This window comes from Diadema setosum, chromosome 1 (assembly GCF_964275005.1).
Source record: "Diadema setosum chromosome 1, eeDiaSeto1, whole genome shotgun sequence".
NCBI lineage: Eukaryota > Metazoa > Echinodermata > Echinoidea > Diadematoida > Diadematidae > Diadema > Diadema setosum.
Window position 1 is genome coordinate 731,597 of NC_092685.1, and position 13,667 is coordinate 745,263.

At 38.3% G+C, this 13,667-nt stretch overlaps 1 protein-coding gene across 2 annotated transcripts in view; it reads left to right on the top strand.

Moving 5' to 3' along the window:
• Positions 1-13,667, top strand: part of LOC140232999 (serine/threonine-protein phosphatase 2A 56 kDa regulatory subunit delta isoform-like) — an 81,244-nt gene continuing 67,577 nt past the window's right edge. For both annotated transcript variants that reach the window (XM_072313110.1, XM_072313117.1), the window contains exons 1-2: positions 1-91; positions 5,478-5,549. In XM_072313110.1, coding sequence (XP_072169211.1) covers positions 65-91; positions 5,478-5,549 — 99 coding nt within the window. In that variant the 5' untranslated portion in view covers positions 1-64. The remainder of the gene's footprint in view (positions 92-5,477; positions 5,550-13,667) is intronic.

Below are 13,667 nucleotides of genomic sequence, written 5' to 3' on the forward strand. Positions count from 1 at the left end.
CGCAAACGTAGAAACAGGGACCTATCCATGTTGGGAAATAGGCGATAATATTCACTGATCAGAAATGCCAAATAAAACTAGAAAGGACAAGGTGAGTAATAGAGTAAATTTCGTGTCCATTCCACCCTTTGACTATGTCTGAGACATTTTGCTTGTAAAATTACATACCATGACAGTGTTCGGTTCTATGGATAGTATTGTCATCGTAGTTAGACTCCCATAGACCCATGTGTGTTATTCAAGTTCAGCGTAGCTTGTGAGCGGGATAGATAGGCCTTTGGCTTTGCCTGTGTACTGTTGTGGATAATTCTAACAATAATGTTAACATTAGCATAGAGCGAGAGGTAGTCTACTTAGAACATATATGTATAGAGGATGAGTCGACGGTACCCTGTTGACGACAGCTAGCAGTGGCTAGTGGATGATATGGTACATAGTATGGAGCTTGGAGTGATAAAGTTTCCTCCATCTGATCTGTACAGCAATGGCTAATGCCAATCACCATCACTGCCAATGGCAATGCTAATGATTGCTATGCTGCTCCTCTGCACTGCACACACACACACACACACTGCATTGAGTAACATAAGACATCTAACAATTTGCAGAAATATCCACTAGTTTAACTGGGTGAATTACAGAATACTCGCAGCTGCAATTGTAATCACATCACACACAAAGCGCAAATTGCTCGTAAACTGAAAGAGCGTAATTACGTGCTAATTTATCTACATAACTCTAACATGTTAAGGCTTATTTTTATAACATACGATTGCAATAAGTATTAAATTAAAGTAAGATCCTTTCCAACGGCAATGGGAGATACAGAGCCAGGGCGGGAGAAATTAAATCTAGAGCAGGAAAACGGGAGATTTTGCAAAAATGGGCTTTCGGCGGCCGGCGGGAGATCTCTCGTTGAAAGCGGGAGATCTCTCGTTGAAAGCGGGAGAGTTAGAGTCTCTGTAACTGTAGTTCTAGATCCTTAATACGATCCTAGTCTCGACCAGCCGTTAAAATTTCGGCCTAGAAACTAGTCTAGGGCGTTAGGCCCCACCCAATTTACGAATACGATGTTTAGATAAATTTTAGTTGAGACTATATAGAAAACAATCACTAGGATCTAGAACTCTACTTGTAACTAATTGCTGTTGCTTGAGCTTATGCACTGTCAGATGCAGGTATGCTTAACAGCCCACCATGTTGACTCAATGCAGTACTTGTGTGTGTTGTGTACATGTGTGACAGTGGTAGCACATATTGAGTCTGCAGAACGCCCGCATGTTTACTAGTATACGGTGTACAGTACGTAGCAGTTGAACGCGCAACAGTCTCGTGACAATACGCGTACGTGTTGCCTTACCAAACTAGTGTGATGTGAGTGATCGTGAATGACTTGTCAAGCGTCGAAAAGAGATGACAGAAGAAGGATGCCTGCACACTGTAGATCGCATTTCTCTTCACGGTTATCACGCTACTACTTGCATATTGCGATGGTACACTCTGCTGCATGTTCCATTAAATCTCTATAGAAATCAGAGGTGCATGCACAGAAGCTATTGCTGTAGATCTATGATCTACATTTGTATAGAGCACTTCAGTCACGCATTCACACAATCTTGCATCGTTCAAAGTTTGTATTTTGAATTGTGCAGCGATTGTCAGGATTTGCAGTTAGAAACTGACATTTTTGCTCCATGTACCTAGTGCGAGGGCTCGCTATGGACTGATAAGTATACTCAAGTCCAAGCATCCTACTCCATGTCAGTGTAACATAATATTTACGGTAGAATGTAGAAAATTTCAACAGTTTTGTAGCTGTGTCAGGGGTATGACAGTTGGTATTTGGGTTGAACTTCAGATGCCATGGGCAAAATTTGTTTTCTTCTAAACCCTATTGCATGTTAGAACTAGTGGTGTTTGCAGTGTTTGTCATATACTGTATGTTGTTTAAAGGTTTGCAAGATGGAATAACTGAGAAGGAGAGGTTTGCTTTTTTACATGTTGTATATACCTTGTGTAATGACTGAGAGTGAGTGGTTCTGTGACACCAAAACATGTGCTGCCTGAGGAGCAAAAACAAATCGTAGAAGTGTGTTTCAAGCACATAGCTCACTAGCAGTAGCCTGGCTGGCCCAGATAATATAGCATGTAATGATGGGATGTGGGATATAACACTTATGCGCTTGCCCACATTTTATTGGGGCCCCCGTACGCAGTTTTTGCCCCTCAGTGTGCCTGGATGACATCATTCTTTTGTGGCAGTAACAACTTACCTTGCTTGTGTTGTATGTGCAGATGTTCTTTGTGAGCTTCTGTATTGCCCTAGGGACCATAACACTCAACCTGTGCTGGCATGGCACTGACAGAGCTGGGTTATGATGAGTGCAGTTTGTTCATTATGCATTGCTGCAAATGACAAACTGTTCTTTTTTTTTATGACTACATATAGTTTACCTCCAAAACCATAAATGCAGTTCTGGAGCTGCATGGACTATACATATGTATATCATACTGCATGTCATTTAACACTAAATTTATGAATGTTTTGATTGCTGACCGTCATCATGAAGGAAAAAAAAAAGATCATTACTAATACACAAAGAACATAGTAGTAGAGTACCTTTGTACTCCACAGGATTGCACTAGTCAGCTACAGCGTGTGGTCATTGTTGGAGCAGGACATTGTATGGCAAATTTTTCATTTTGAAATAATGTAGAGTGAGGAATTGTCTTCTTTGTTCCAGATTTTTTTTTTTAGGGCTATGAGGCATCTTGCAATGATGTGATATACTTTGGGTGTGTGTGCCCATTGCAAAAATTAAGTGCCCTTTTTGTTTCATTCAGTTTAAATTTGTGTTGTATTTATTTATTTATTTATTTATTTATTTATTTATTCATTCATTCATTTATTAAGGTCTACAAAAAGTAAATTCTGTTGAAATTAATCAGTGATCGTGAGTGAATGTACAAGAAATATTAAAGCTGAGTTGTTGTGCAAAGGTGCCTCTTGGTTAATATGCAAAATGGTCACACTTTATTTCATCATGGATTTGTGGCATATATGTTTATAAGGATATTTTATACAGTGGCATTACAGTAAGACTGTTCAGTATTTACAGTGTACACCTGTAGTATGATACCATTGTCCCAACAAGTACATGTAGCGCTCTTTGCTTCTGTACAAATTACATTGTAGATTCCAAGAGCTGATCTTCATTTTAACAAGTATGTTTGTGCAGAAGATAACAATAAGGATGAAAAATCAGCCATAGCACATCTTCACCCTGTGCATAAATAATCAATTTCTTTCATTCAAGTAGAGTCCTTGTTTGAAAGGTGTTTGTCTTAGAAAAAAAAAAAGTGAGGCCATGCTTGTGTATAGAATATCAAAATCACACTGCTTGATTTCTACATTTAGCAGTGGTATATACATGTATATAGCGGTGTGGTTCTGCATCTTTTCAATTTTCATAGCATCAAGACTGGTGTAGGTGTCCCATACAATGGAGCAGTGAATATTCAAATATACAAATTTGTAAGGGCCTACCAAATATATTTTACAGTACATGCAACTTTCCTGCAATACATAGATAGAGGCCTGATGATAGCCTTCCAAGCTGTTTTTTGTTGTGGTAATTATGTGATTACCACTATTGGGTTTTGGAGATTGTGAATTCATAAACCAGAATATTAATGATTGAGGTATTTGAATGGAAAGAGAGTTGAATAAAGAAGCAAAAAGAATACACCGTACTTAGGAGACATTTCACCATACTGTATCTTTGTTGACAAGCAATCTTTACCATAGACCACCCTTTTTGTTTGTCTGTGAAGGTGTCGTAGCCTTTGACCCTACATGACATAACTTTAGGTATTAGTGTGCAGCAATTGATAAAAAGGAAAGACAATTGAATTCCAGGCCATGAGACCACTTTGCAGATACTGTAGTAATATGGCAAAATCAACAGACGTGTAAACTTATCTTTGAAAATTGTGGGGTAAAAGAGGCATCTCTCATGTCGAGTTCAAATGTATTCATCATAATACTACAGTATGCAGTCCATTTTAATGTACTGTACCTACTCAGAATTGTGCCTCCTACATGTACATCATTCATGCTCTATTTTTCAACAAATTTATTGTAGATGCTGATGACAGCCATTATAAGATTCACATTTTTATATGTTATGATGACACTTAATATGATCATGAATTATCTAGTCAATTGTCCAATTTTGCTACAAGTTTGTGTACTATTTCTTTGATTAGAAGCAATAATCATACTCATAAAGATCATGTGCAAGGAGGTGATAGTAAAATATGGATGAAAGTTCATGCACTTTGGTTTTATGCTAAGAAAAGAGATGATAGATGCATTGCTAACCTATAGGAGATTGCAAGAGGAATACCGAAATACAGAGAAAGAGTTGCATGTGTGCTTCGTTGATCTGGAGAAGGCATAACTTGATAGGGTTCCATTCAGAGGAAGGTGGTTGAGTGGGCACTGAATGAGAGGTGTAACGGAGGTAATGGTAAGGGCAATGATGAGTGTATTCAGAGCAAGAGTTAGAGTTGGATTGGTTGGATCAGAGCTGTCTTAGTGTCAGAGGAGTTTGGGTGAGAGTTGACATATTGTACATCAAGGATCAGTGTTGTCACCATTTGTGTATGCGACAGTGGTTGATGTGATGATCGAGAGTGCAAGAAAGGGATTAGTGGAGATATTGTAAAGGGAGGGAACACGCAGTGAGACGCAATGAGACCAACTGGTGCAAGTTGCTAGTGAGCAGGAAACGAACAGAGAACGTGCTACTAATATGTGTAACATGTTGAGCAAACTGCGTCTATAGTCCTGCTTCTGTGAGCAGCAGGGAGTTGTAGTGAGGTAATAAGCAATCATACGCAACTGAACGCAGTCATATTACGGGTAGCATACATGTTACCTATGAGCTGATATATATACAAAAGTGTGACTACAACCTTCAAATTTACTGCAAATTGCTGCTGTAAATTTGATGTATGCCAGGAAGCGCAGCACTACGCAGCGTAATATTCAAAGGTGTGACAGTAGCATCAGAATGAGGTTAATGTAGCCACTCCTGTTACCGGGAACACACCAGGATGAAAACTGGATGATGATGATGATGATGTTAGTATAACTAAGATGAGTAAAACTAACTAAGATGAGTAAAACTGAGAACAAAAATCAGAAATAAATCTGCATTTTGTACTATAAATATTATAGGTACACCAGCTGACATGTTTTTCTGTTGCTTCTTTCAAGATGAACATTATGGTCATGTGATGGTATACTGTGTACACATGTACACACAAAAAAGAAAATAAGATAAGACAAAATGACTATAAAGATGGGGTCTTTCTTTTGCATACATGAAGTATGCAGTTTGTTCCAGAGAAATAACATTGTAAATAAGGAAATGCTGATTACTTTTGTTAAAAAATGTGCTTTGTTTCAGGCACCAGCCAAGACTGGAACTGCAGCTGTGAGTAACAACAAAAGCAAAGATTCCACAGATGGTGCTGATGAGGTTTGTATGTCAATGTTGTCTCAAGTATCTTCAGTCAGTATATTCAACATTACAAGTTTCTGCTAGTCATTGGAGAAGTGAAATGGAAAAGAATTTTCTTTTTTTTTTTTCTTTTTGCTTTGGAAGTATACCTGATAAAAAAGTGCATGGAAATCAGAAACTCTATAGTTTCTCCTACAGAATATGGCTGTTAATTAAGCAGCTATTTACTCCCCTTGTTAGAGAGGGGTGTACCTCATAATGAGATTAAAGGCTGGAAGTTGGTGTCACAACAAAATCATTCTCATTCCCAATTAGCAATCACAACTCATTGTGATCCTCTGAATTAGATAGGTTTGGAACAGCAGCCGTAGGCAGGTACACAATGCTGTCTATCCTGCATAACATCTGTGATTGACACATGTATACTAAAGTGCCTGCTACAGATGTCTTGAATACTGTATACGCCGAATATTTTGCGAGGTTTTTATTTTCGCGAATTTCGCGAGTCAGTGCTATTCGCGAAACTAAAGACACGCGAAAATATTGACTCTGATCCCGATGTGAATGTGACGTACGCGTGTACACTTCTCCGTTCAGTAGGGGACTCCCCAATGGCGAATTTAACCACTCGCGAAATCGTCGAGAGTTCCCGATTCGCGAAAATTTAGACTCGCGAAATATATGGCGTATACAGTAACAGCGACACATCAGTGAACAAAGTGTAATAAATGATGTATTCAACCTTAGCCAACATTACTTTGCCATTTAAAAGTGTAATGTTTCTGTTCTGCTACTCTGGGAGGATTATATATAGCAGTATAGTCTTTGTTATAAGGCTTCCAGGCAAGGTTTGTATACCGACATGATGCACAAATAGCACAGAGCACACTTCTTTGTGTGACAGACAAATCAAGACAGTAGCACTCCAACAACTCAAGCCCCTGTGTACTTATTTCTCAATCCCAGTTATCGTATTGTTTGATCAATTATTTATAACAGGCTGAGTCATACAAACCCAGAACAAAGAAAAATACTGATTTACATTACTTTACCTGCAGTTGCTGGTTTAGTTGTTTGGAACAGTGTTATATATATAGTTATATGTGTAGATAAATAATCATGTCATCTGACAGAATTCAATGCCTATTTTGCAAAAAGCACTGGTATGTCACTGTAAAATGATTGTATAAGGAGAGGTGTTTGATAATTTCTAAATCACTACTATACAAATTGTATATTTCAAGGAACCACTAAATTACTTGAGTTTGCACCGAGAGATCTTGTGACAGAGACATACATTACAATCTTTGATATAGTGCATGCTACATTGTATGCCTAAATCTGCCTCTTGGTACTGTCAGGATATTAGCAGTTCCTGAGACATGACAGCTTGCTATCAAACATAAACAAAATACATTGTGTTGTTTGATGTATGTCCCTTTACTGCACTTTGACCCACATTGCAGGACAGACGTTAATCTGTAGGTCTTGATGTTTTGAAGACTATGGTAGTTTGAGATACATTATATAGAATTTCTAATAGAAAATGTATCATAATTGGAGCAAGATTATGTTGAAGTACAACCGTACTTTACAAAGTACCGCATGATTACAATAATCAAGCGTTGTTGCAACATACACTGTACACAAAGAACAGCATTGCTATGTACTGTTTTGTACTGTAAGTGACGTGAATTGCAAGAATCCTTTTGTTAGAATCATTATATCATGTATTACAAGTAGTGTGCTTTGTAAGGCAGTGAAGATGAGTGACTCCCTTTGCAGCTCTCAGTTTGTGCAGTCATGCACTGAGCAAAGACCATTAACATTTGAGAGAGAGCAGTGGCAGGCAGAGTCAGCTGAATGAACGAGGGCAGTTGACCCACTTGTGTGTTCCTCAAATGGACAAATGGATTGATGTATTGATTGGTCACCTGGCCCATGTACTCTCTACAGAGATTACTCTCACTGCATCTGTGTACTCTGGAACATTTCAGCCATGATGTGAAAGCATTCTGATTCCTCTACATGGATATACTGTATAATGTCATATTTCAGAGTGTAAGTTATATATAGTAAAGGAAATATCTATTACCTTTGTAGAAATGAAAGCTGAAAATTTGAAATGGCTTCCCCCATCATTTCTCTTTTGTTTTTGTTATTCATTTTTTCTTTGCAGGGATGGGGGGAGCTGTTGATGGTGTAACTTTTGTACAGGCAGATGTACAGCATTTTCTTCTTACAAAACAAGGGAGACGTTTTTTTTTTTTTTTTTGCAGAATGTATGGACAATGGTTTTGTTGTATTTTCAGGGCCATCAACGCACATTACACTGTCATTTACTTGTGAAAATTGCACAGAATTCCAAGAGCTGTAGGACAATGTACTCGCTATAGGTGCGGAGCTCAACATTAGCGGGTGTGTGGGACCACCAGATATTGATGTCTGGCCACCAAATCCCAGTATGGTTAACTGTTGGTTTCCTGATCAGCAACTATGATCAAAATGGATTGTTATGATTCCTTCTTATTCGGGCCAATACATTCTCTCTTTTTTTTCCTTTGTTCTGACCACCAAAATATTGAAATTTAAAATGGAAAAAAAAAAAAAGGTTAGTGTCATGCCCTGAGTAGGTATATAAAAAGTGGCCAATCATAGAGTCAAGAAGATGAGGATGACTTTAATCAAGATCCGGTAGCATGGGATTCATGGAGTGAGAAGGCTGGTCTGGTTTGTTCCAGAATCCCTGTAATGAATGTGTACAGCCTTATCACTAAACAGTATGTACATAATACACACACAGCTAAGGAATCTCGACTGGAGTTGACCGTTACCGAAGAGCATGTATGTATGCTTCCGTGCACATATTCGCTGACATGTGGCTGATGGGTACTATTCATGGTTTCAAATGTACTCCGTTGAGCCTTGAATATACCCTGCTGAGCAGCGAATGAAGACCAATTCAATTAGACCACCATATTTCCACATGCCTCTGATTTCAGGTTCTTTCAAATCACCTTCCTTAGCTGACCTACAGCCAGTATTCATACAAGTGTAGACTGTACATGTGTTACATGTAAACATGAAAGGCACTGTGATTGATAAGTTTACTGATGATATTTTTCATTTGATTCTTTAATATGCACATGTAGATCTAAACTAGGTTGTTAGCTTTTCTAGTTTCTCAACTCAGTCACAGCTTGAAAGCAAAAAGATGATAAATACAATGTAGATACAAAGAAAGAGAAATAACCAAATAGTAGTCAACCCGATTAACCCCAGTAGCGACTAATGAAGAAGAAAAAAATATGTCTGCCATCACAATAAACTGCTGGTAGTAAAATGATGTTTATCAGAGGCATTTTATTGATACAAAAGTTGTCTCATCCTGTTTATAAAATGTGGTAGAAATAACATGTCTCAAATGTATTTCTGCAATGTTCTTGTATTATCCGATGCCCAATTAATGGTGACTGTTATGTTCCATTTATATGCATGGTATAATAGGGAGACTACACAACTATGCATTGTTGTTCATAGGAGATAATTAGCGCCAGTGATATAATGACTGTGGTAGTCAGTAATGAGCTGAAGTGTTTGTTAGTCATAAGTCCGTGGCTTTATTGTTTTAAAGGGAATCTCTCCCCTAACATTTAAATTTGAGAGGTGTGAGAGCATATCCTAAGAACTCTAGAGAAAATTCTATCCCATCACAATAAATGTCCCAAACTGTGAAATATCAATTTTAATAAATCAGCATGCACTAGTGCGTGCTGCAATAGTAGCCAGATCTGAAAATACGGTAGTAACCATGCGTAGACCATCATTGTGTGCACGTTTCCTTCGTTCGCCTCCGTCTGCACACAGCTATATCGAATACTGTTTATTGGTATCGCCTCATCGAGCCATAATTATGCATCCACATGAGTAGAGGCTGCTGCGGCTGCCTGGTCAGTAGCCCGGCGCAGCGCGATAGCACCAACCTACGTGTAGCTGCGTACGTGGACATTTGCGTGCATTTGCTTGTTTTGAGAGTATGATAGTAAACTGATCGTACAGAAAATTATCGAACTATGCAATCGTATGCAGTCGATAAGGCCAGAAGACTACTCTTAGATCAAGGCGCATGTAATTTTTGGCATTTTAGAGATTGCTCTATGTCTCTTTATATATTGCTATATCTCTGTATTTGAGTAACGTTGCCCTCTATATTTCATCTATAAGGGATATTGCCAGTACAATAACCTACAATGTCAGAAAACTCAATTTCTGTGTACAGATACACTTTAAACTACCGGTACAGATGAGGTACAATCCCTCATAATGGAGCCTTAATTATCGTGGAATATCATGCAGGAGGCATAGCGTTTGCAAGAAATTACAGCACAATATTGATTGGCTGGTCATTGGAAGGGAAAATGTAACTTGAAAAATTTGTATGGTTCTCTTGGTAGTTTATGACAAACCATCCTGCAGTCATCATGTGATAAGTGAAAAATCAAAATCAGTTGATTGTTCAGTAATCTCTTCACTATCGATAGTCTCCCATCTAAGGCTGCAGTTTGTGTGCCACATATGGGCCACAGTGGTACTGTTTGTTAGAGAGCTCGTACATCAATCATTGAAGCCATTCTGTACCTTGATATTTCCCAACAATGTGTATTCTAATATGATTTTAAAATATGTGCACTCATATAGGAAACAGAATAGGTAACTAGGTAATGTAGTGGAATATTTACTGTAAAACAAAAAAGTTTTCATATGCATGAGATGTTTGCAAATTTCACCAGAAGCTGAGATTCGCAAAAGTAAAATGCAGGTGAAAGTGTTTGTTTGGTTTTTTTTTCTGTACAATGCATTGAATGCAAGTGGAAATTGGTGAAAGTTTCCTGCTACACTGCACACTAGGCTAGTGGCTCCAATTCAAGAAAGTTTTACACCATGAGTGTTTCTAGTGTTATTCGTAGACTGGTCAGAGTTATCTTGAAATGTCACAGTGAGGCAAAAGCCAGACACAGTAATGGTGAGCATATCTCTTCCCCATCTCTTTCAGCTTCTCTCTAAATGTAAATAGAGTACGGCTTTCAATGCATCCTATGTATGTAAATTATGAACCATACGTTTCCTGAAGTCACTAGGCTACTGCGAATATCCCTGAACTCTGCACATATTTGTCTTGTAACCTTAAGTTGCTTGTGTGCTTTTCATGCAAATTTCTCAAAATCAAGATAATTTTCAGTGAAAGACAAATGCATAAAGGTGCAAAACACTTTGCATACAGAAGACATGAAGTATGGCAGTGGAAGAGATACCGAAAGATAAACACACTGTATTCAGGTCACATTTCCATGCATGAGTTTCATTCAATATGCTCTTGGTGCAGTGGTCACAAAACACATTCTGAAGCAACATGATCATGCACCTGGTGTGCTTGCGTGACATACAGGTGTCCTGAACAAGGAAAATCAACTCTGCATTACAGTGTACATTTGTAGTGCACGCTCGGCACGTTCTTCTCATGCTGATTTCTGGTACGGAACACTTTTGGACCACTTCGTGTTCGAGTGCTCTGTGCCATGGTATGGTACAGTACATGTACACTTTAGAGAGCATTCGAGGGCCCCTATAGCATGGGTACGATATGGTACGAACAGTACCCTTCGTTAGATTCCTTGGGATACTACATTAATTTTCAACTAACATCCATGAAATCATCATGTCTTTAATATGAGCGTCTTTTTGTCTACTACATGTACTTGTACTTTTCCTGCAAGAAAGCTTTCCAATTATTTAAGTACTAAGTATATCCAACACCAGGTTGGAGGTAAGTTTATGTATTACTTGACATGCAAATGCCAACTTATGAAGCTACATTGTATCGTAGTAGAGGCATGGTGAAGGGTAGACATTTTGCAGTGCCAAGAGGAAGCCAATTCACCAGTTTGTAACTACTCAAGAGGAAATGGGCAGACCATGTTAGTGAATTTGCAAAAGTGAAACTTCACAATATCAAAGCATGCACACAAGAAATAGAGTTGATCAATACGATGGGAGTGCTTTTGAATATTTAGGACTATGAAAGGTATGATTCATTTTGTGGTTATCAAAACACTGATACTGCATTTAGAAATAAAAGAGGTTTGACTGTACACAAACACCCTCTCCCATGAATACTAACTGTTGACATGATATTTTGCATGCTGTGGTCTGTATAAAGGGGTGGCAAAGTCCATGGTTTAATTGCATTTATCAATTAGGCCAGTGGGCATAAATAAAAAGGACATGAAGATGGTCTGCTGTACAAACATCACCTAATGGTAATAGGATGTGTGTGCTGTTATGCTGTAGTTGCTAGAACATACAGCAAACCCCTCTTACTCAGAACACAGATGGTACGATAAGTTGTGTGGACTTGCAGAGGAGCAAACACCCACTCAGATGAAAGGGAATGCTGGATTCCATCTTCATCTCATGCTGTAACTGATATTGATGTGTATTCATGTCCTGGAGCTACAACCTTTGTATTCATGGAGATCTGTGGTGTATGGGAGGGAGATACTAATTGCTTGATTGCCCTTAAACTGTGTGTATTGTGCCTGCCTACAATACGCCACATACTGTGTCATTGCTGGCATCTCTAGCAGTCTCAGAATGAAACCAGTCAGTACTGTATACCAGTATCGTAGAGAGAACATTTCAGCCATGAACCAGAGGGACAGCTCAGATGCTTTATACTACCAAGGGACAAAAATGATGTCAATGTATGTAGTGTCATTTCTCTGCAAGGATTCAATTGGTAGATCTTGATGAGCCTGGAACTAAGGCAACCCACTTGGAAATTGTACAGGTAGTCAATTACTCAATGACATCCACAGCGTCGGCAACTGGAAAACTGGTGTTGAGAGAGCCAGTCGGTGGTGTGTTGTGCTGAGAGCTGGTTTCTGCCTTCTCTCTCTTTCCCTCCCTCTAATAGCGTTCACAAAGTATCAGTTCCTGTAATCTAGAGCTGTCGCGCATTGTTCCATTCAGTTGTCTGTTGGCTCAGACCTCTGCTAGGTATCTGGCAGAGAGAGCCAATTTGTAGAACAACATTTATCAGCATGTCACGAAAGAAGCCTTCAGAATGGATATCTTCATTGATTGTAAGTTCAGTAGCACCAGAACATTCATAGAATTTGTTTGTTGTTCATCGTTGTAATGTTTGATATTTGTTCTAGTGCACTTCATGTATTACAGGAAAAATAGTTTTACCACACTTCCACCAGGCCAGTACTGATGTAAAAACCTGTACTGACATGCATCAAAGCAAAAATTAAAGTATACCTGTTTGGCTCAATTTCTGTCATTTTGATCAAAGAGGGGAAAAGTTTGGCAAAGTTGAGAGTTTTATTTGCAATGGTTAGGAGTTTTAGATGCAAAGTCATGTTATTCTTTGTTTTATGGACTGCAAAATAATACCAAAGAACTCACCTCTCACCTTGAATTGTTAATGTAAGTCACATCTATAAAGGTAAGTGGGATAAGTACTTTTTTCTTGGTAAGAGAAGAAATGATTTGGCAGTGTGTAAATTGCTCAAATATTGGTTACAGTGTTATGTTATATAAAGCTTCCTTACCTGGTTTGTGTTTTATTTCCATTCATTTGAGCGAGAACAAAAGCAGCACATGTCTGCCAGTTTCCAAAAATCTTCAGGGGCTTCAAAGGTATTATCTTACATTTGCCAAACATTGTTCAAGGTCTCCACAAAATGTATGTGATACGAACATTCTTAATAAATTACAGTAGGTATATTGTAACTGTCAATATATTACAGAAGACACTGTGAAGCAGCTCTTCATTGTTGGTTTGAATACAGAAAGATATATTACAAAAATATGATTTTCAGAAAAGCTGATTTATGAAGTCTCTAAAGGCTCAGTCACTGTGATGCACACCGACTAACAAAATTAAAACCTGATAAAAACATTTTATACAATGTACACTTTGAACTATCTAAATTATGCAATGGAGCACCAACATAATATGTGGACAGGTGAGGCACACGCTTGTGTTTTTGTCAGTGAAACATGATTTCATATAATCAAATGCCAATTCTTCCAGAGAATTGTCTTTTTTTTCTTTATTTAGAGTGTCTT